This window comes from Chiloscyllium plagiosum, unplaced genomic scaffold, assembly GCF_037043375.1.
Source record: "Chiloscyllium plagiosum isolate Xiang-an unplaced genomic scaffold, Cpla_swu_hap1 HiC_scaffold_28, whole genome shotgun sequence".
Classification (NCBI taxonomy): Eukaryota; Metazoa; Chordata; class Chondrichthyes; order Orectolobiformes; family Hemiscylliidae; genus Chiloscyllium; species Chiloscyllium plagiosum.
The window spans coordinates 36,952,299-36,974,577 of NW_028270166.1; the positions used below are offsets into that span (position 1 = coordinate 36,952,299).

The window sequence follows — 22,279 nt, forward strand, 5'->3', positions numbered from 1 at the left end:
GTTTGTGGTGTAGCTAGTTCACTGTAATTCATTATGATGATGCATCTGCCCTTCTGTGGTCCTTCAAGAATTATCCAGTTGTAATTGATATGTTGGTTTATTCTTGTCAATGCAAATAGGAAGTTAGGTGAGTTAGCAGTCAAATTTTTGAGCAGGTGCACATTAAAGTATTCTTTCTTTTGCCTCTTGCTCATTTTCTCTTTCTTTGCCTCTTTCCTTCTTTTTGATCCCTTTTACATTCTCTTGCTCTCTTGTGCTCTCTCTCTAAGGAAAGGATCTCTGAACTGGAAGGAACGCATGAATTTTTACAGTCGATTGGGTTTGAAAGGAAAACATTACAAGTAGCAGGACAAGGTAATCATGAATCTGCACCTAAAAAAGTATTGTGTTCAATTTTCTCCTGATCAACCACTGTGTGGCATGACCTGCCAAATTGCTGAAATAGTGTGCATCTGTGTAGTATAAAGGTAGATTAGTGCCTGTTTTGCAAAGTATGAACCCCACTGGGCTGAAATACTCTTCAATCACCAGAGAAAACTGATGGCAAGTTGCACTACCTATTATCATTTGATAACCTTAAGTGACACTGCAATATGACACCTTGATGCAAAGGTTCTTTCCACCCCATCTCTTCAACACTATATACCCATTGCATAGCCTAGTTTTCTTAGCTAGTATCTTCAGTTTGTCTCTGGGGCTAGCCCAGAGTTATAACTGCAGTGACAGTGAATAAATACATCAAGTTGCTGTCATGCAGGCCCTTTATTTGATAGAGTGCCAGAACTGCAAAGAAGTAGAAAATATCAAAATGAAATTTCCCTGTGATTAGAAATTGACCTTTCATGATGAAATTTAACAAGTCTTTATTATCTTTTATGATAGAAAATGAAGAAGATTTTTATGTGCTAAATGAGGAATTTCTCAACACATTTGAAGAGCTTAGACAGTACAAGGGTGAGCTTCTAAGTGCTGAGCCTGTAAGAGCGCAATTAGATCGACAGATTCAGATTTTTCGCCCTTCACCACAGGCAGCAAAATTTGAATTGCCCAATGACTTCTACAACCTGACTGCTGATGAAATCAAACGGGAGCAGCTGATGAGGTAAGGCTGGATTCACACGGGTGCTACTGGATTTAAATTACTGGTTTGATCATTGAAGGTGTAGGTGTATTTTTAAAAACTTGATATGTCTGAATAAAGAGGACCTGGTTTCATCCAATACAAGAGTACTAATCCCAGCCATCTCTTCACTGCAGTGTTTCACATCTGTTTGAACGTTTGTGTCTGCACATGGGACTGCACTGGGTGTCTGATTTAGTTTATGTGCTCAAATTCTCCAACTTCTAACTCCGAAATGAGTCAAGTTAACAGATCATTTTAGCAAAAAATGCCTTGCCTAAAAAAAAAATCATTCAAAGCTTGTTTTCTTTTGCTTTTGTTGTAGTGTGTGTTCCAGTTGCTGAGTACAGTGGAAACTCTGTTATCACTGTTTCCACTGTTCTGCATTCTACAGCAGTTAAACAGTTTTGCATTCTTCCACTTTTGCACAGTAAATGACAGATATCTGCTCTGTGTCCCATGGAACTCAGCTGCTCCTACATATGATTTTGGGAAATTTTCTTTACAGTCTTAATCCTAAGAAAGTTGCTTTAGTATTATGGTGGTGTTACCAGCTCCTGACGCATGAGTCTTCTTGTGGACATGTATCCCTTAGTGACAGTACAATGAAAAATTGGCACATTTGATTTGTAATGTGGAGGAAGAGAGCCACGACCAGCATTTGGTGCTGCTGTTTGGTCATTTTTTTAAAAACCCATTAAGTTCTCTTCCCATCCTCAAAATTACATTAAGTATTTGTGGTAGATGGGACTTTCTGTATGCTCCTATGGTCGCTTACAAAACAGTGACTCAATGGAATATGATATTTGTGGCAGAATCAGACAAGAAACTGACATCGCCCATCTCTGTGTTGGGAACAACTCGGTGCATGTTTTTATGCATTTGCTAACTGGTGAAGCAACTTTCTCGATAGCAGGAAGTGGTCAGTTGTCAATTAGGAGGGATTATGGCTTGATGTATGCCTTCATAGTGACTCAATGTGCCTCACTAATATTCCACTTTCTAACACAAATTCACCAAACAAGCTAGACATCAAGAAATTGTTATGGAAATCAGGGCAGGTACCTGAAGATTTCAGATTGCTCCTGGTTGCTGTTACGACATGGAGGTGAACCCCTCTGTTAATTAAACTGAACACCTAGAAAAACTTGTAATCTGTTAAAATGAGTGAAAGAGAACTCCCAAATTCCACTATTTAAAGTCTGCCTCCAACTCTATAACAATATACCGTTCCAATAAGACATTTATTAAAACTACATCAACTTAATTTCAAAACCACACAGTCGCTGTGGTCTGCTGTGTCTTCCCTCTTCCAGCTGAGGATCTCCCAGGGTCATCAGCTTTCTTTTTACTGCGAGTATGTTTCACATGAAAAGGTACCTTTTTGGTTGAGAGTGTTGCCTAATTTCTTGAAGAGCAACACGTTAGATGGGCAATTAGCTGTCCAGTTCCTTTCTTGATGGCAGTTGCTCTCTGACCAATGTTCAAAATGTCTGCATTTTACACCACCCCAAACATTGGATCAGCTGATTGTTTTGCCAAAATTGAACCAATAAATTCAAACTCCATTTTGGATTTTAGTTTCTCTGGGCATCAATTTGAATTTAACCAGTTTAAATTATTGTCAAAACAGCAACCAAAGCTCAGGTATCCATTTCACAGCCAAATGTTAAATATTTTCAATTTTCCAGTACACTCTGGGACTGCCATCTAGTCATATATACAGGTGCTTGTAACCTCTCAGTTCAGAACAACATTCTCTCTCTCGCTCTCAAAGGTACAATTGACGCCTTCAACTTCATAACACTGCGATCAACCTCCTTATGACCAGCACCAAACATTATCTTGGGGCATGATCCAATGGCCACCAGCCCCACACATCCTTTGGGCATGGACATTGGCATCTGACATTTAGCAACTCCTCGTGACCATCCTGGCACCTCTCTGATCAACTTGCAGGCTGTTTAGGAAACACAGACTTTGATTTGAAAGCTCAGTAGTAATTAGTATTAAAAAGCTGCTGCAAGAACACTTCTTTTGCATGTATAGATACTCATCTTGCTGACTGGACCAGGCTGCATTTCATGGCTGCAAGTTTCCTTCCAAGCACTCACTCACGTAGTACCTCCCTGCCTGCCTGCAGCATCCTCGCCATGCCATTGCCAGTTAGCGCAGTCATAAGCAGACAGCTTGTCTTATTGGTCAGCAGTCCTCGGTCATGGGGAAGTACATTCATTCTGCAGGACACCATACTATGTCCATTTCACACCTGCATCATGTGGGGGGTATGCACACTGCATGTGCAGCAAGCAGTGTCTCAGTGTCAGGTCGTGTAGGAGCTTGGGGGAAATCAAAGCAGGTGCAGGATGATGCTGCAGGCAGGAGTGCCAGAGGTAGATCATGAACCATGGTGGAAGGTATGTGCAATAGCAGAGATAGTATTTGTGAGGTTGCAGAAACAAGAGCGCGGCCTCTCTCTGTTCAAACAGAAAAGATCATAGACCTTCTTTCAGCCGTGTTGGCCATTCCTGGAGATGGCCCTGACCAGGTTGCCACGATCTGGTGATGCAACCATCTTTGCCAGTCCTTTTGGAAAAAGGGTCCTCTACTTTTGCACCACCTTCGCGACCATGGCCTTCAGGTCACTTAGAGAATCACGTGCCATCCTCTCCTCCAATATGTTAAGATTCAGTCCTTGGCTGAGCAGGATGGCTTTGGAATGCCACTGTTTGTCTGACTGAAGTGGCCTTTTTAAATATGGCAAAGGCACCAGGGTGCTGGTCTTTCAGTAGATATCCAAGGTGTGGTATGTTGTTCCAGGAAAGGAGCATGGTGAGATGCGGATGGAATAAGGGTGGGATCGGTAATTAATGATGAGTGGTTAAGAAAAACCAAGAATCTCTCCAGAGAACCCAACACAACTTGCACTTAGTTTAAAAAAAGCATAAGATTTGAAAAAGTGATTCTATTGTAAAACACTTTTTTGGGCTGTTTTGAGATGTGAAAAGCACTACAGCAGAATCAATTTATTTTTCAATAGTTTTCATCTAATTTTTTTTTTCTTAATGAGTCCAGGGCCAGTGATAGAATGCCTGAATCTTAGTTAGTACTGTGATTATTTCTATTCTCTGTTTATACTATTACAAAGGTGCAAAAATGATTTGCCAGGGTCATGTTGGAGTTGGGAGATTCCATCAGGAAAAAATGAACAGTTTGGGTTGTTTTATTCCAGAAAAGAGAATACTGTGAAATGACCATTTACAGTTGAGCTATGATAACTGTAAAGATTTTTTTGTTGTAAACGTAAACTCACTGATTAAACCCAATAAGGAATTCTGTACAAACACCTTAAACCCATTAGTTGGGGTGGCTCAGTGGTTAGCACTACTGCTTCACAGTGCCAGGGACCCGGGTTTGATACCACTCTCGGCGACTGTGTGTGGAGTTTGCACTTTGTCCCTGTGTCTGCGTTGGTTTCCTCTAGGTGCTCCAGTTTCTTCCCACAGACAAAGGTGTGTAGGTGAGAGTGGATTGGCCATGCTAAATTGCCAATAGTGTCCTGGGATGTGCAAGTTAGATGGATTTGCTGTGGGAAATGCAGGGTTACAGGGATAGGCTAAGAGATCGATCTGGATGGGGTGCTGTTCTGAGGGTCGGTGTGTACTCAATGGGCCGAATGACCTGCTTCCACACAGCAGGGAATCTGAGTGGTTAGAATGTGGAACTTGGAGTGAACACCTGAGTAATAAAGGCAAAGAACATAAATGCATTTAAGGAGAAGCTAGATATGCACATGAGGGGGAAATGAATAGAAAGTATGAAGATAGGTGAAATGAAGTGGGAACTGGACTTGTCTGGAGCATAAACAACTGCACAGACCAGTTGGCTGAATACCCTGTTTCTGTGTGGTTTACTCAGTAATTGTTTTGAGGGTCTTGTGGCACAACGGTAGTATCCCTACCTCTCTGCTAAAAGGCACAGGTTCAAGTCCCACTAGCTTAAGTTATGTCAGAACATGGCTGAGCGAGTCGATTGAAAATATCGACTCTAATTGCTTTCCTCTCGCTATCCAAGACATAAGTCAACTGTTAGTCCTATGCTAGCTAAGACCTGGAATTCAACTTGGTCTTTAATCCAGTGCTACACCTGAATACTTAAAAAAAAAAAACTACAAATGCTGAAATCAGAAACAAGAACAGAAATTACTGGCAAATTTCGGCTTAGATTAGATTGGATTACTTAGTGTGGAAACAGGCCCTTCGGTCCAACAAGTCCACACCGACCCTCCGAAGAGCAACCCACCCAGACCCATTCCCCTACATTTACCCTTTCACCTAACACTACGGGCAATTTAACTTGGCCAATTCACTTAACCTGCACATCTTTGGACTGTGGGAGGAAACCGGAGCACCTGGAGGAAACCCACGCAGACACGGGGAGAATGTGCAAACTCCACACAGATAGTTGCCTGAGGCGGGAATTGAACCCGGGTCTCTGGCGCTGTGAGGCAGCAGTGCTAACCACTGTGCCATCGTGTTCTGGACCCAAAATATTAGCTCTGCTTTCTTTCCACAGATGCTGCCAGACCTGCTGAGTTTTTCAGAGCAATTTGTTTTTGTTTCTATGTTGAGTACTACATTGGCTATTTAGATCATCTTTATCATAATTAAAGTATAATGTACAATTACCCAATTGTTTTATGGCAGATCAGAAGCTGTGGATAGGATGACCAAACTGAGAACTAAAGCTATGCGGGAGAGAGACGAACAGAGGGAGTTGAAGAAATATAACTACACTCTCTTGCGCGTCAGGTTCCCAGATGGATACATTTTACAAGGTAACCTCTCAATTTGGAAATCTGAAGTCAGTTGGTGGTGCTGTTAGGAGCTTTAAATCCATCAAAAAATGTCAATTCACTAGTTTCTTGATGTAATCTAATATTTGTTCCAATTCTTTCAAATCCTGCAGTGCTGTATGCAATTAATTCATCTTCTCTTACAAAGATGTACAACCAAATATCTAATAGCAGAATTGTGACATACATGCATTATATAGCCCCTGGAATGTTAGAAGAATTAAAAAACACAATTTTTATACCAGCTTATATTATGTATTATGCACAAATCTTCTCTGACTTCCGTATGTAGGTTCAAATGACTTGACTCTCAAGTGGAGACGTACAAGAAACATTTGAAGTGGTATTAGGTCAAAGGAAGAGAGGTCTGTGATGTCAGCAAAAAGAGGGATAAATATGAGAATTGGGAACTTTAGAGCAAATAGAATGAGTAGAATTTTTTTTTTTTAAGAGTTCTTGAGTAGAACTAGAAAGAAACATAGAAACAGACTGCGACACTTTTATAGATATGGAAAAAGAGATGAGCTACAGCAAATTTGGGCCCATTAAAGTTGGAAGCAAGTGAAATGGTGATGGGAAGTGAAGAATTTGCAGAGACATTGGCTTCATGGGGGGAGACAGAAATAACCTATGAGAAAATAATGGAGACTCAAAGGTCTACTGAGAATCAATATAAGTAAAGAAATAATGCTGGAGAAATTATTGAAATTAAATAGTCACAAATTCTTTGGACAGAACAGCTGACATCCTAGGGTTTCAAAATGGGTGCTGCACAGCTATTGGATATATAGGTCTCTATCTTCCAGGGTTTATCTGGTTCGAGAATGGGTCTTGAAGGTTGGAAAGTAGCAAACTTTCTCAACCCTGCTGTTTAAGAAAGAAGAGAGAAAGCAGCAGTAGATAAAATACTACAAATTTATTATAGAATTGGGAACAGAACAATGAGAAAATTATAGTACCATGAACAGATTCATAATGTGTTTACAGAAGGGAAATAGCGTTTAATGATTTTGAGTTTCTTTTGAGGATACAAGTGTGTGCTATGAGGTGGACCGGGGAGCAGTAGGTGTAAAGTACCATGCAATGTTCTTACACAAGATTGGATATTATGAATTGGAATAATATGAACATGGACTGAGGAGTGGCAAATGTATGCTAAATCAAGAGGAGAAATAAATGGGACATTTTTAGCTTGGCAGATGGTAACTAGTGGGACACTGAAAATGTCAGTATGAGTCTCAGCTATTTACAATTAATGTTAATAACTTGGACTACGAGATTTGTTACTCAACAGAGATTGGGAGTGGGCAAGAATATGGGAGATGGGTAACAGTGTGGTGAAGTGTGAAATTATCCATTTTTGGTCAGAAAAATATAAAAGCATAGTGAGAGACTGGGAAATGTTTGCATTTAGAGGAGAATTGGCATCATTGGAAATGAATCACAAAGTTAACTGCAGGTACTACAAGCAATAGGAGACCAAATGATATGTTAGATTTTTGTTACAAAGGCAGTGTGGTACAACAGCTAAAAGAAAAGTCTCGCTGTAATTAAACAGACATTGGTTAGGCCATACCTGGGTTACAGATTTGGCCTCATTACCTAAGGGGAAATGACCCTTGAGAGTGTGTGCTATGATGAGGATGTAGGGATGCTTCAGTGTGATTTGCACAAGTTGAATGAGTGGGCAAATGAAATCTAATTTAGTTAAATGTGATGTTGTCCGCTTTGGTATCGAAAGCAGGAAATTTATTAACTGAATGGCAATAAATTTGGAAAAGGGGGTGTGCTGCAAGACCTCTGTTTCCTTTGACACCATTTGCTGCATGTAAGCAGGCATGTGCAGCAGGTGATAAAGAAATGGTATGTTGACCTTCATAATGAGACGATTTGAGTACAGGAGCAGAGATATCTTGCTGCAATTCTAAGGGCTTTCATCAGGCCATACCTGGCGTTTTGTATGCAGTTTTGGTCTCCTTTTCTTCGGGAGGGGTGTTCTGGGTATGGATAATGTGCAACCAAGCATAAGGCAACTGTGGATTAGGACTATAGAAATAGGAATATAGTTAGGACAATATTCACTGGAGTTAAGAATTATGGGGTGGATGTGGGGTCTCGTAGAAACATGAAAAACTCTAACAGGACTAAACAAGGTAAATGTGGAAAGAATGTTCCTGAGAACCAGGGTCACAGTTTAAGGATATGGGCTTTTCAGACTGACATGAGAAATTTCTTCACGCAGAGTGTGGTGTGCTTTTGGAATGCTCTCCCAAGAAAGGTGTTGAAGTCAAAACGTTGACTGTTTTCAAAAAGAATTGGATCTCGTTCTTAAGGTTAAAGGGATTAAAGGGTATGGGGCGAAGTTGGAACAGGATAGCAAATTGAATGATGAACCATGACCATATTGAATTCAGCACAGGATTGAAGAGTCAATTGGCTTACTCCTGCTCACTTTTTTCTATGTATGTTTCTGTGAAATGCCATGAAGGTTCACTCAAGTGATGAAAGGATTGTCCTTTCAGGAGAGAGTGATTTTTACAAGACCTGTGTTTGTCCAATTTTAGGGAATGAAAGGTTATTCATTTGAAAGATGTGACATTTCTAAGGGGCCTGACTGGGTAGATGATGACAAGATATTTTCTCAACCTGGACAACCGAGAGCACGGGGTCTCAACCTTAGAAAAAGGGATTGGCTATTTAGTGCTGGATGGGAACTTTCTTCAATTGCTTAGAAAGGCTAATTTTGACAGTATTAGGTAAGAACTTTCAAAAGTTGATTGGGGGCAGATGTTCATAGGTAAAGGGATGGCTGGAAAATGGGAAGCCTTCAGGAACGAGATAACGAGAATCCAGAGAAAGTATATTCCTGTCAGGGTGAAAGGAAAGGCTGGTAGGTATAGGGAATGCTGGATGACGAAAGAAATTGAGGGTTTGGTTAAGAAAAAGAAGGAAGCATATGTAAGGTATAGACAAGATAGATCGAGTGAATCCTTAGAGGAGTATAAAGGCAGTAGGAGTATACTTAAGAGGGAAATCAGGAGGGCAAAAAGGGGACATGAGGTAGCTTTGGCAAATAGAATTAAGGAGAATCCAAAGGGTTTTTTACAAACAAAAGGGTAACTAGGAAGAGAATAGGGCCCCTCAAAGATCAGCAAGGTGGCCTTTGTGTGGAGCCGCAGAAAATGGGGGAGATACTAAACGAGTATTTTGCATCAGTATTTATTGAGGGTATGGAAGATATAGGATATAGGGAAAGAGATGGTGATATCTTGCAAAATGTCCATATTACAGAGGAGGAAGTGCTGGATGTCTTGAAATGCATAAAGGTGGATAATTCCCCAAAACCTGATCAGGTGTACCCTAGAACTCTGTGGGAAGCTAGAGAAGTGATTGCTGGGCCTCTTGCTGAGATATTTGTATCATGGATAGTCACAGGTGAGGTGCTGGAAGACTGCAGGTTGGCTAACGTGCCACTGTTTAAGAAGGGTGGTAAGGACAAGCCAGGGAATTATAGACCAGTGAGCCTGACGTCCGTGGTGGGCAAGTTGTTGGAGGGAATCCTGAGGGACAGGATGTACATGTATTTGGAAAGGCAAGGACTGATTCAGGATAGTCAACATGGCTTTGTGTGTGGGAAATCCTCCCTCAAACTTGATTGAGTTTTTGGAAGAAGTAACAAAGAGGATTGATGAGAGCAGAGCGGTAGATGTGATCTATATGGACTTCAGTAAGGCGTTCAACAAGGTTCCCCACGGGAGACCAGTTAGCAAGGTTTTGACTACTTTTTGTCATTTACATTAAATGACTTGGATGTGAGCATAAGAGGTACAGTCAGTAAGTTTGCAGATGATACCAAAATTGGAGGTGTAGTGGACTGCGAAGAAGGTTACTTCAGATAACAACAGATGAGCCAATGGGCTGAGAAGTTGTAGATGGAGTTTAATTCAGATAAACGCAAGGTGCTGCATTTTGAGAAAGCAAACCTTAGCAGGACTTATACACTTAATGGTAATGGGAGTGTTGCTGAACAAAGAGACCTGAGAGTGCAGGTTCATAGCTCCTTGAAAGTGGAGTCGCAGGTAGATAGGATAGTGAAGAAGGCGTTTGGTATGCTTTCCTTTATTGGTCAGAGTACTGAGTACAGGAGTTGGGAGGTCATGTTGTGGCTGTACAGGACATTGGTTAGGCCACTGTTGGAATATTGCGTGCAATTCTGGTCTCCTTCCTATCGGAAAGATGTTGTGAAACTTGAAAGGGTTCAGAAAAGATTTACAAGGACATTGCCAGGGTTGGAGGATTTGAGCTATAGGGAGAGGTTGAACAGTCTGGGGCTGTTTCCCCTGGAGCATCAGAGGCTGAGGGGTGACCTTTATAGAGATTTATAAAATCATGAGGGGCATGGATAGGGTAAATAGACAAAGTCTTTTCCCTGGGGTCGGGGAGTCCAGAACTAGAGGGCATAGGTTTAGGGTGAGAGGGGAAAGATATAAAAGAGACCTAAGGGGTAACCTTTTCACACACAGGGTGGTATGTGTATGGAATGAGCTGCCAGAGGAAGTGGTGGAGGCTGGTACAATTGCAACATTTAAGAGGCTTTTGGATGGGTATATGAATAGGAAGGGTTTGAAGGGATAAGGCAGGTGGGACTGATATCTGGTCGGCATGGACGGGTTGGACCAAAGGGTCTGTTTCCATGCTGTACATCTCTATGACTCTAAAACTATGAATATTCAGTCGTTGAGTATATTCAAGCTGTGTTCTAAAGGATTCTGGGGTATGAGAACAGCTCACAAAGGAACATCTGAGATCCGTCACAATCTTACTGAATAGTGGCTTAGTCTCCGGGGACCAAATAACTTTGTTCAGCTCCTATTTTGTATGTTCTTCTTCTCTTCTCTATTACTGAATATTGCCAATAATCCACATGAGCAGTGACAGGCTTGTTTCTCATTCCTGCATTGTATGTGTGTGAAAAAACAACATGCCTTTCTTAACATATCTGTTCCTTTATTTAGACTTCAAAAAACATTTTCATATGAAGTTATTTGAAATACAAACAAATTTGAATAATCCCAACAGTTTGAGAAAATGAGACTGCATTGAGGCTATCAAAATCTGATAACAACATTGGTAAATTTATTAACAGCATTTCTCCCTTTCAGGGACATTCTATGCTCGAGAGAGGGTGTTAGCCCTTCGTGAATTTATCCACAGTGTTCTGGATAAAGACTGGATTCCTTTTGAACTGATGGCTCCTGGGGGACAGAAACTAAAAGATGAAGCTGCAATGTTTATTGAAGTGGGACTGGTAAAACTGCTTTACAATTACATTTTCAGTTATTCAACTTTGTTTCTCCAATTTTGTTCCTTAAGTTAGGGGTGAACATGTCTGCTTGCTCCTTGACTCTGCTACTGATGTTTGTGCTCCTTCTGGCTATTATTCTCAACAAGACAATCTGTCTCTCTTGACTCTAACAGCAAAGAACCATCTGTCCTTTCAGTACACCAAAAATGTTTGAATTTCCTGTCTTCTGCAGAAAGAAGTGGGTTGGTGATTTCTTTTCAATATTCTCATTTTGTTTCCTATTTTGGGTATTTTCCTATGTAGACAATAGCAAATGCCAGGAGCACTAACAGGATTGTTTCATGTGCTTGAGTTCCGAGGGCATAAGACAAATGGTGAACATGCCAAAGGATTGAGCGATGAAATGATCAATACTGCAAGCACAGGTTTAAGTAATGACCTTGACTAACTGTGAGAAGACAGAGTTGGGATAAGATGGTCATTTTGAGGATGGCAACCTGTAACTAGTGGAGTTCCATAGGGATCAGTGCTGCGGCCAGAATCATTTCCAATATACACCAAATATATAGGTGAGAGAAGTGAATGCCACGTTTGCAGATAACACAAATAGATGGGAAAGCAAGTGATAAAATGACACAATTTGAAAAATATAGCCAGCTGAGATAATTGGGCAAAAACGTAGAAAAAAAGTGAGAAACATGAAGTTATGCAGTTGGAAGATAGAGGAACTGAATATTATTTCAATGGTGAAAGACTGCAGAAAGCTGCAGAGCAGAGGGATTTGAGGGTCCTTGTGCTCTCATCACACAAAAGGTAGTTTCGATGTTCAGGTAACACGGAAGGCAAATGGAATATTGGCCTTCATTCAAAGGGAATGAAGTACCAATATAAGGCTGTCTTGTTAAAATTACATAAGGTGCTAGTTGGATCACATCTCGAGTGACATCAGGAGTTTTAGTCCCCTTATCTGATGAAAGTTTTACTAACATCAGAGGCAGTCCAGAGAAAGTTCATGAGATGTACCAGGCATGGAGGAGTTTTGTTTTTGAGGACAGTTTGAGAAGTTTGGACATAGGAGTTTAAAACCATGAGAGGAGGCCTTAATGAGAAATAGATTAATAGGGGGCTTGAGAGAATAGATGCTGAAAGGTTGTTTCCGCTTGTGGGAGAGTCTTGGTTCGGGGGCATCATCTCGAGAGTGAGGAATTGCCCATTTAAAACAGGACACATTTTTTCTGAGGGTAGTGAATCTTTGGAATTCTTTACTGTAGAGGCTGGGCCATCAAGTACATTCAATGTTGAAATAGCCAGATTTTATCAGTAAGAAAATCAAGAATTTGGGAAAAGGCAGGTAAGTTGATTTAATGATTTGAGGTCAGCCATATCTCTGAATGTGTTGCAGACTTGATGGGTGAAAGGCCTGATCCTGCTCATATAGCTTACATTTTCCAATGCTACTTTCCAGTTGTTATGCCTGATCAGTGTTCCCTCTGTGCTATTAGTGGTCCATGCACCAGTTAGAGCAATTAAACAAATATAGCTTCTGATTCAACCTTTTCTTTGACAAATGCATTTCCAGTATCTCTGCTTTAACTTATCACCTGCTGTGCGTGCAACCTGCAAAATCTTAATACTCCCTCCTTCCTATAATCTAGTGACTGTAGATAATCAAAAGTAGTCTGTCTCAAGACTCATATTAAACTTTGTACATTGACATTTTTCCTGTTGTTTTCAGGTTCCAGCTGCCTTGTTGACCTTGACATGGGATGCAGAGGTCCTAGCCAATCTTGAGGCTGCAGGGCAAAGCCACACCAGCATGCTAAAACAAGAACTGCTGTCTAACATCCAAACACTTGCATAAGTAAAAAACAGACTTTGAATGCTCAGTTAAATATTGTTTGTAAATGTATTTTGTATAACAAGTGGGTGTCCTGTTAATACCATATTAAATAGGAGGGGGAGAACAAAGAATTTTTGGAGATTTGGAGTATCTTGATTCAAGACAATTGAATGACGATACTTTGCTATATTAATACATCACATCATGCAGCAGTTAATGTAGTTTCTTGAATACAAGTTGCTACTTGTGGCCTGCCCCTTTTTAAGGATATACTTTTGGAAAGGGAAGAAAAACTGAATGGGTCTGAACCCAGCTGTATGAGTGTAACAATTAGCAAAGATGATGTTCAACTGATTCAGCTCATACTTGAGAAATTCCATATATTGAGTTTGAACTAATGTGAGAAAGAGAATGCTTTTCAAGAATACAAGAACCTATTTGCAAAGAAGGCAATGAGAAAGTATTTGAGAACATTGATTCAACCACTGTTGTTGAACTTGGTTTTGAATAGGATTTAGCCTTGGTGTTGGTTCACCAGTAATGTCCTTTGCTTATTATTATAGTATAAGATACTGCTGTTGAGTAGCTTGAATATTTTCCACTGCCAGTTTACCAACTGACCTCCGTCTCTGTTGTTCAGTTGATTATTTGAGATACTCTACACCATGAAGGCATTGTCGCTGATAATTCCTCAGCAAGTATTTATATTCTGTAAAAGCAAAATAATGCAAATACTTCATCTGAAACAAACACTGAATGCTGAACTCAGTTGGTCTGGCAGCTTGTGGATACAGAAACAGTTAACATTTCAAGTCCAATATGATTCATCTTCAGAAGACTGTGTCCACAGATGTTGCCAGACCTGAATTTCTACCAGCATTTTGTTTGTTCTTAACTCTATGGTGTTGTAGTGTCGTAAATAGGTCTACTACGAAACGCTGAGTTGCCTTTTTGCAAAGTGATAATCTAAGATTCAGTTATTGTGAACACAAAGTAAATTAAAGTTGATAGTGACATTGCTAAGGTGGAATTGTTATAGAAAAAGAAAAGTTTGGTGAAGTGTAATTGCTTTCCCTTTTCTCATAGGCAGTTAACAAAAAATATCAGCATACTATACACCAGTTAGGGTGAAAGCATTGTAAGCCATCAAGCAATGTCAATGGAAAGCTATGCATAGACTCCAGCTGCGTTGCATTGTTATGTTTCTGTTTAGAAGTAGCTTGGTTCCTCTTTATTTGCTTGCTGGATGGTCTAATGTGTATTCCTAGCATTTCCTCTTCTGATTTGAGTTTGAGAAATCAAGCCATCTTTAACTATTTATTTTGAGGATAAATGATGCTATAATTTAAAAGCAAAACCTATTGTCTAAGTTTTCCCTGTAATTCCCTCATTTCATCCTCTACAATATTGCTTAATTATCAATAGATTTGCTTGCAAATTGGTTTTGCTTGCCATACAGTAAGGTAACATTACTTATTTATTATGTAAATTAGATTTCTAAAAATGGGTTTAAGCTGTAATTTTATGAAATGATACTCATAGCTGAACATTCAAGGATGCTTTTAACATAGGAGGCAGATGTACTCTAGGTGTGATTAAATGCAATATTTCTGGATTGATAATTACATTAAAATATTTGCATTCATGACATCTGTTAGCGCTTGCTAGTTGAATAGCTTGAGTACAATATCTATTGCATATCCAAGCTGCTGTAGAATGAAGCCATACACTACAGAAAAGGTATCAACACATCTTTCTGCTGAGCAATTTTTGAAGCATTACATTTAAACACTGATTTATACTTTATTTTAAACAAACTTGTAAATATGCTTCCGATTTTTAAAAATACAATCACATGCTGTTCTCAATCATCTGTTGACTATATCCAGTTGGAATGCAGAAATTTGCAAGCATGATTCCAGCAGGGTTTTTTTTAACCAGAATTGATTGCATGTTTAATTATACATAGTATGTCCAGTTTATCCAACACCTCAGCAGCTCTTGAGTTTGTGGCAGTTTGTTTATTATTTTGACTGCTGCATCTCCATACCACATATGGCATCCAATGCAGTGCATACATGCTCAGATAGGGAATAAGTACTGACCAATTGACCCTTCTCAACTGTTAAATTTAATGTGAGTTTGCTGCAGGTTGATAAGTTATTCTGTTCATATTAAGAAATTATGAATCCATTGTATGTTTGTATAGCTGTTCAGAATGACCTGATATTCAAAAATAAAACACTACTTCACTAAAGCACTAAAAGCTTTAGTTCCAATCAGTTTATTTATGCTTCATTTGCAAAGCACCATATGTTTATGATATTAGATGTACACTGCCAAAGGCTTTACAGTATTTCATTTTGAGCTTAATCCCAAATGCAGTGTTTTGTTTCTTTTCTTCCCTTGATGCTTATTCATCGTGGGTTACAGTTCCACAAATACTGACAGTTTTCCAATACTGCAGGGTTCTGTGTAAGCATTTAACTAAGTGTCCCAGTTGAACCCATCGCTTTTCTTAGCCACTGTTTGGGTCAGTGTTTACTCTTTGGGATTTTAAAAAATTTCCTTAGCTTGGGTAATGAAGCTACTTGTTAGTAACCTTACAACCAAGTCATGAGTTCATACTTGTATACATAACGAGCCAGATAGCAATTGCTAAACACAGTAGAATTCATGCGGTAAATACAACTTCAAGAAGTTTAAATGAGGTCATCTTGACTCAAGTTAGTGATTCCTGTTTGTTAAATAAATGTCTCCATTCAATAACACCACACCTGAATTACTGTATTTTCCTGTAATTGTGCTGTAGAAAGATCTTATTTTGCAAGAACTAATCATTTTTGTACCCCATTCTCAATTAGTTATTTTGATGTATTTTAAGATTCAAAGACTTTTAAAAACTGTACAGCTCAGAATGAAGCTTGAGTGGTTAAGGACATTAATCAGTGCATGATAACCTATCCTTGGTTTATATTAATTCATTTCAGTAATAAACTATTATTTTCATTATTAGGATCTGTATCCTACAGATCCATGTTTTCATTTCTTCTGTACTTAACATAAAATTGATACAGCTTTTAGTGTTTAGAATGATGTCCTAAGGGCTCTTTGTGAATGTCAACTGGTGTAGAGCAGAGCTCTGATGAGGAGGGGGCAAGGGAGAAAGAACTACAAAGACGTTTGAGAAGCTGTCCAGCATTAATCTTAAAAGCTTGGGATGGAAGACAATGGAGCAGCAATAGCAGCAGTTTCTGCAAGTAATTTGTGGGGCAAAGTAAAAACAGATCCCTGGGAAGAAGAAACATACTGAGGGGAGGATGAGGCAAACATTCCTGACATGGCAAGTCAAATAAAACAAGAGAAAACCTTGCAAGAAGACAGAGGAGTGCAAAACCTTTTAAAACAAGTAGCAGCCAACCTAAAAAGGGGCAGGGGGAAATAACGTGAAAAATGAGGTTCAGCTAGAAAGTAATGAGTGAGTTTTGTTTAGATATCTAAAGGTAAGAGTTTACGCTGTTCCTCAGGAAAATGAGGCTGGAGAAGTAGTAATGGGGGACCAAAAGTGTTAGAGGAATTGGATAAGTACTTTGCATCTGTTTTCACAGTAGAAAACATTAGCAAAATACCAGAGGTGAGTATATCACCAAGGAGAAGTTGCTGGAGAAGCTGAAAGGTCTGAAGGTAGATAAATTAACTGGACCACATGCATTACACACTAGTTCTGAAGATGATGGGGGCATTAGTATTTCTAATCAGGCTTTATGGTAATGACAAATCTTATCTTTATATACACAGATACAAAACAAAAAAATCAGATTGTTATAAACATCAATATTAGATTGTTCTTTTGACAGTTTAATTTCAATGGTAAATTATCTGAAGTCTACAAATTAGTTTTCCATTTGATCTTATCCCTCAAAGCTGATTCAACAAGATCATCTTGCTTGTGAAAAGTGGTTGACTTTAATGCAAGTTTAGACACAAATACAAATCACTGAACACAAGGGCATAAGCTTTTTAAGAGAATTAAATTTCAAAAGCAGTGTGCCAGACTGGTGTCTCACCTTCAGTTATCTTTGGGTAGGATTAGCAGAGAGTTTGTATTTAAAAAAAAAATTGTCTATTCTATTACAACCATTTTAATAAAAAATAACCCATATAAGTCTGTTAAAATAAAATTTCTCAGACTTGTGAATGCTATAAGGATTAAGATGAGAAATATAAACATGAAAATCAACAGCAAAAGTGTTTTGAAAGGACATCCATTATCTACAAATGAGTTAATTTCTCATGGCTGATGATCGCAAATTTTGAATAGCACTATAAAAATAGAAAGTAATATCATGTCAACCAAGCTGAAATAAATTGGAATGAAACAAGGATAGTACTGTTTAAGTGAGAGCTTCCAAACGTAGGGATCATAAACTCATCAGGCCACAAGCTGAAATTTAGGGTTTGCAAGCTCAGACAGCCATATTTAAACCCCTTTCCCTTAGTGAGCTGCGAGGAGAGATGGTGACCTAAGGTTGCAAAAAAATGCCATTATACAAACATCTTTCACAGTCTACAGTTACAAGTGTGTTTAGAGAAGTTAAAATATCAAGTTACAAACCTGTTGCAAAAGTGCCATTTTATTTGTTTTTTTTTACAGAACTTCAAGTATTAAGTCAAAGTTTACGAAATGATACAGAAAAAGGTTTTAAAAAGTTTCTAAAAAGTAGACTACATACATACAGCTATTAGTATATATATCTTAAAATCAATTCAAAGTCTGTTGGGAAGTTTAACAGCAGCATTTTCACAGGGTTCAATGTCCATCATCTCTTCAGTGGTCAGGTCTGAGTTTGGCTCTGTGGACTGCGCATCACCAGCTGCTAAACCACAACACAACATTACAGGGTTTGCCTCACTGCTGACCAGTTCAGAGCCAGATTTGTTTGGCATTTCCTCACTCTTTACCAATCCAGCACATAAATCTGCAGCTTGCTCCTTATTCTCTGGGGGAGGGGGGAAGGTTGTTGGAGTCAGATTTGAGGGAATGAGGAACAGGTGAAAGTGAAAAAAATAAGCATCTCATTAATAAACAATCAAAATTCTGGAAATTAGATATTCTTCAACAACAACCTGAAAATGTAATGCTCAAATGAATCAGCCAAGGGTTCAACAGTATAGTTGTAATTAATGATCTAATAACTTTACAACATGAGTTCATATTCCACTGTGCAACATTCCAGTTCAATTCATTATAGATTTTTAAATTTACTTAGTAACAATAGTGAACCACATTTGTGATTGAAATTGTCCTTGAGGGAGCAAATCTACCATTTTTACCCAGGTAAGTGTTACGACACCCAAACCACAAAAACATGTTTGACCTTTTAATCTCCCCATGCAAGTGTACCCAAGGCAGAGTCATCATTGCAGGTGGCACCTATGTTTCATGAAACAAAACTGATATTTGAAACCCAGTACCAAAGACCAGCTTTGATATAATTGGGAAAGCAGTTGTGTTTAAAATAGTCAAAACCTAGTGGGTGGCACAGTAGTTAGCACTGCTGCCTCACCGTGCCAGAGACCGGGGTTCAATTTCAGCCTCAGGCGACTGACTGTGTGGAGTTTGCACGTTCTCCCAGTGTCTGCGTGGGTTTCCTCCCATAATCCAAAGATGTGCAGGTTAGGTGAATTGGCCATGCTAAATTGCCTGTAGTGTTAGGTAAGGGGTAAATGTAGGGGTATGGGTGGGTTGCGCTTCGGCTGGTCGGTGTGGACTTGTTGGGCCGAAGGGCCTGTTTCCACACTAAGTAATGTAATCTAAACATGACTTGGTAACAAGTTAAAAGTAGGTGATCGTTAAAGAGAGATGATAAAATAGAAAAAAGTAGATGAACCAACTACAGATACAAAACTGAGACAACCTTGCCATTAAGACTGTCTGTAAATAATAGTAAAGATATGGGTATATGATAAAGGGCACAAGGATGCATCACATAATGCATACAGGTTTGTCTGCAACTAAAATCCTCAGTCCTCTTAAAATATTTCTCCATATTGATCACTGCAGCAATTTGTAAGAGAGGATATTTTACACAAAAAAAAAACAAAGTCAACTCTGTACCTTCTTTGTTTGGAGCAGGATTATTCGTGTGTACCTCAACAATTACACAGTCTGCATCATCATCCTCTTCTGTATCTGCCTGAAAACCATCTGTCTCCATTACTTCAGCCTGGAAAACAAATGCACCACAAGGTTAATCCATTCTTTCAATATTATCTCCAGTGTTATCTGAAGATTGGCAAAAGAGATGCATCACAGAAACCAGATATAAGCTGTTGTGTATAAAATAAGCTTCAAAGTACACTTTAATAAAAATCATAGCAAGGAGTGAAGTTAAACTGAAACATCTTATCTCGCTAACTCTGGTGGGAAAAAACAGCTGATCATTTTAATTACACTTAATATTTTACTGAAAATGCAATCTAGAGACAGATTGTTAACATTAAGTGTTCCACACGTCTTTCTTTTGCTGCAAGTATTTCCTTCCTGCAACACTGAACTGAGCTGCAATTTTCCGTCTTCGTGGGCCAGGTACTGGCAGGTGGGACTAGAGTGGGTTGGGATATCTGGTTGGCATGGACGGGTTGGACCAAAGGGTCTGTTTCCGTGCTACACATCACTATGACTCTATGTCAAGATATTTCATGTTTTCACTGCAGACTTCTTGGTCGTAAGATTCAGATCCCACCAAAACATAAATCGGATTCATGACAAGTTTGGACAATCTTAATCTCTGCCAATTAACAGTAATATTAACATAAGAGTAGTCTGTCTTAATCTCAGAAAAGGAAAAAAGGATGACCAGTATAGGTACCTAGCTAATACTGCAGGGATGTCTGCTGTGTTGAGCAACAATCCTTCCCACAGTAACACACTATCACTTTTAGGAGTTCCTGTTGATTGCAATGGGTTACAAATCCTTGATGAGGTTCTACAATGAAGCAGGGTCTTGGGATGTCCAAAAGCTTTTAAAATATACTAGTTAGAAGTTTTGAATCATCAACTGAACAAAATTCCAATGTTTCCTCCAGTGCACCAGCTCCATAATTTCCTGCTTTAATTCATACACTACATTGGTAAAAGGAGAAACCCATTTAGAGGCAATCACTTCCTTGTATCTATTTCACCTTTAAACATGGGCAACTTCAGAAAAACATAGTGCCAGCATTCAATCATAAGCCAATCCTAAGTTCTACGAAGGCCAGTTAGCTCAGTTGGCTTAATGGTTGATTTGCAAGGCATACTAATGCCAACAGTGTGGATTCAATTCCTGTACTGGCTGAGGTCACCATGAAAGGTCCAATCTTCTTAACCTCACCTCTTGCCTAAAACATAGAGACCTTCAGTTTAAACTCACCAACAGTTGTCTAATGAGAGCAGGTCAGTGGTCCTCTGAGACTCTGCTGACTTTATTTTGTAATAAGTTTCGACCACTTCTGTTCACCTAGAAATTGCTGCTCAATTCTCTAGTTGTCACAACTTGTCTCCAGTTTTCTTTTGGTAAGGAATCCAAGTTCCTATGAACATCCATGTATTTTTTACTTCACTCCAGTAACCTGTATGATTGCCACCTTAGAAATTGCATAATAGACACATTTCTCAAGTATGAGCAAGGTTGTTTAAGACTCAAGATTTGACCACTCCTGTATGCCTTGCTGAATTTCTCCCATCACCCCAATGGCATGCCCTGTGAACACCCTCCCCATCAGACATTGCTCACCTCACCACCCATTACTCTGCCCAACACCAGATGTGACTTCATCTTCCCATTAATAGCAAGTGCTTGTTACCACAGCCTACTACCTCATTCTCCAGAAACCACAAAAATACTTGCCTTAATCAATTCTAACTTTGTCCGCTGTTCATTGCTATTAATGGCCACTTTTTGACTTTAATATAAAATGCTTACAGATTTCCTCAGGAAAATACCACCTTTTCATTATTCTTCATTATGTAGTGGAAGTGAGGAGAAAAGAGGTTTCTTAAATTAGAAAGAATACAAGGGGTCAACATTTAAGAAAACCAAAATGTAATTCATTTATAGGACAAGATCTTACCTGACCGTCAGCATCTACAAACTTGTGCATAAATTGTTTGATGGACATACTTCCAGCAGTTTTCCTCTTGCTTGAACCAGTTACACATTGCCCTGTATTCCTTCCCAAACAAGGAACACTCTGTCCACTTGCTGCTGGAATGGTACTTTCCTCCTTGACTGCAGATTGGACTTGTGTGAGATATTGCCACTGTCCTGGAACAGGAAGATTCTCCATCCTAAATTTTTTCAACACCTCTTCATGTACATACCAACACTTCAGCCTGAAAGCTGTTCTTTTTTCATATACTCCATTTTCTGAAATAAGCCGCTGCAATTTTGCCTTGGATGGAATGGTCAAGTCATCATCCACTGTAGGAGTCTGAGGTCTAGAGGCATCAGATCCTAGGGGACTCGAGGAATCAGAAGCAGCAATTGCAAGCATGTGTGCAGAAGGTTTCTGTTTGTACCATTCCTGAAATTCTTTGATTATGGCCTTTCTGCCATTCACATTTCCATGAAGAAGTGGAAGCAGGCTTATTAATACTAAAAAGGAAAAAAAAACACATTTAGTTACAGAGGGGTGAATTTCTATGCACCCAATGAACTCCTACTGCCAATTGCAAGGTAAGACACAAAGGCCCACATGGTCAAAATGTGTTCAAGGTCAATGCTGCAATAATACAATTAAGTAATTTCTCATTCAGTAAAAGTTTGGCTTTGTTTATTTTACCTAAGTTTGAAATGTCAGGCAGCATCTGTAAATGAGAAACTTCGATGACAAATAATCTCAATCTGAAATGTTGACCCTTTCTCTCTATAAATGTTGCCTGACCTGCTTATAAGACATTGGGCTGAATGGCCTGATTTCTGCTCCACTGAGTCTGCTCTGCCATTCAAATCATGGCTGATAAGTTTCTTTACCCCATTCCCCCACTACCCTTGATCCTCATGACAATCAAGAACCTATCTGTCTACGTCTTAAGAATATTCAATGACCTGGCCTCCACAGTCATCTGTGGCAGTGAGTTCCATACATTCACCACTCTCTGGCTGAACAAGTTTC

At 39.3% G+C, this 22,279-nt stretch overlaps 2 protein-coding genes across 7 annotated transcripts in view; one reads left to right on the plus strand and one right to left on the minus strand.

Moving 5' to 3' along the window:
- ubxn6 (UBX domain protein 6) overlaps positions 1–16,132 on the plus strand; it is a 36,851-nt gene extending 20,719 nt beyond the window's left edge. For both annotated transcript variants that reach the window (XM_087976119.1, XM_043720967.2), the window contains 5 exons: positions 270–354; positions 883–1,102; positions 5,827–5,957; positions 11,138–11,283; positions 13,016–16,132. In XM_087976119.1, coding sequence (XP_087832245.1) covers positions 270–354; positions 883–1,102; positions 5,827–5,957; positions 11,138–11,283; positions 13,016–13,141 — 708 coding nt within the window. In that variant the 3' untranslated portion in view covers positions 13,142–16,132. The remainder of the gene's footprint in view (positions 1–269; positions 355–882; positions 1,103–5,826; positions 5,958–11,137; positions 11,284–13,015) is intronic.
- Positions 16,133–17,738: 1,606 nt separating this feature from the next.
- chaf1a (chromatin assembly factor 1, subunit A (p150)) overlaps positions 17,739–22,279 on the minus strand; it is a 52,802-nt gene continuing 48,261 nt past the window's right edge. For all 5 annotated transcript variants that reach the window (XM_043720962.2, XM_043720959.2, XM_043720958.2 and 2 more), the window contains 3 exons: positions 21,236–21,759; positions 19,239–19,347; positions 17,739–18,120 (listed from right to left, as the gene is read on the minus strand). In XM_043720962.2, coding sequence (XP_043576897.2) covers positions 17,888–18,120; positions 19,239–19,347; positions 21,236–21,759 — 866 coding nt within the window. In that variant the 3' untranslated portion in view covers positions 17,739–17,887. The remainder of the gene's footprint in view (positions 18,121–19,238; positions 19,348–21,235; positions 21,760–22,279) is intronic.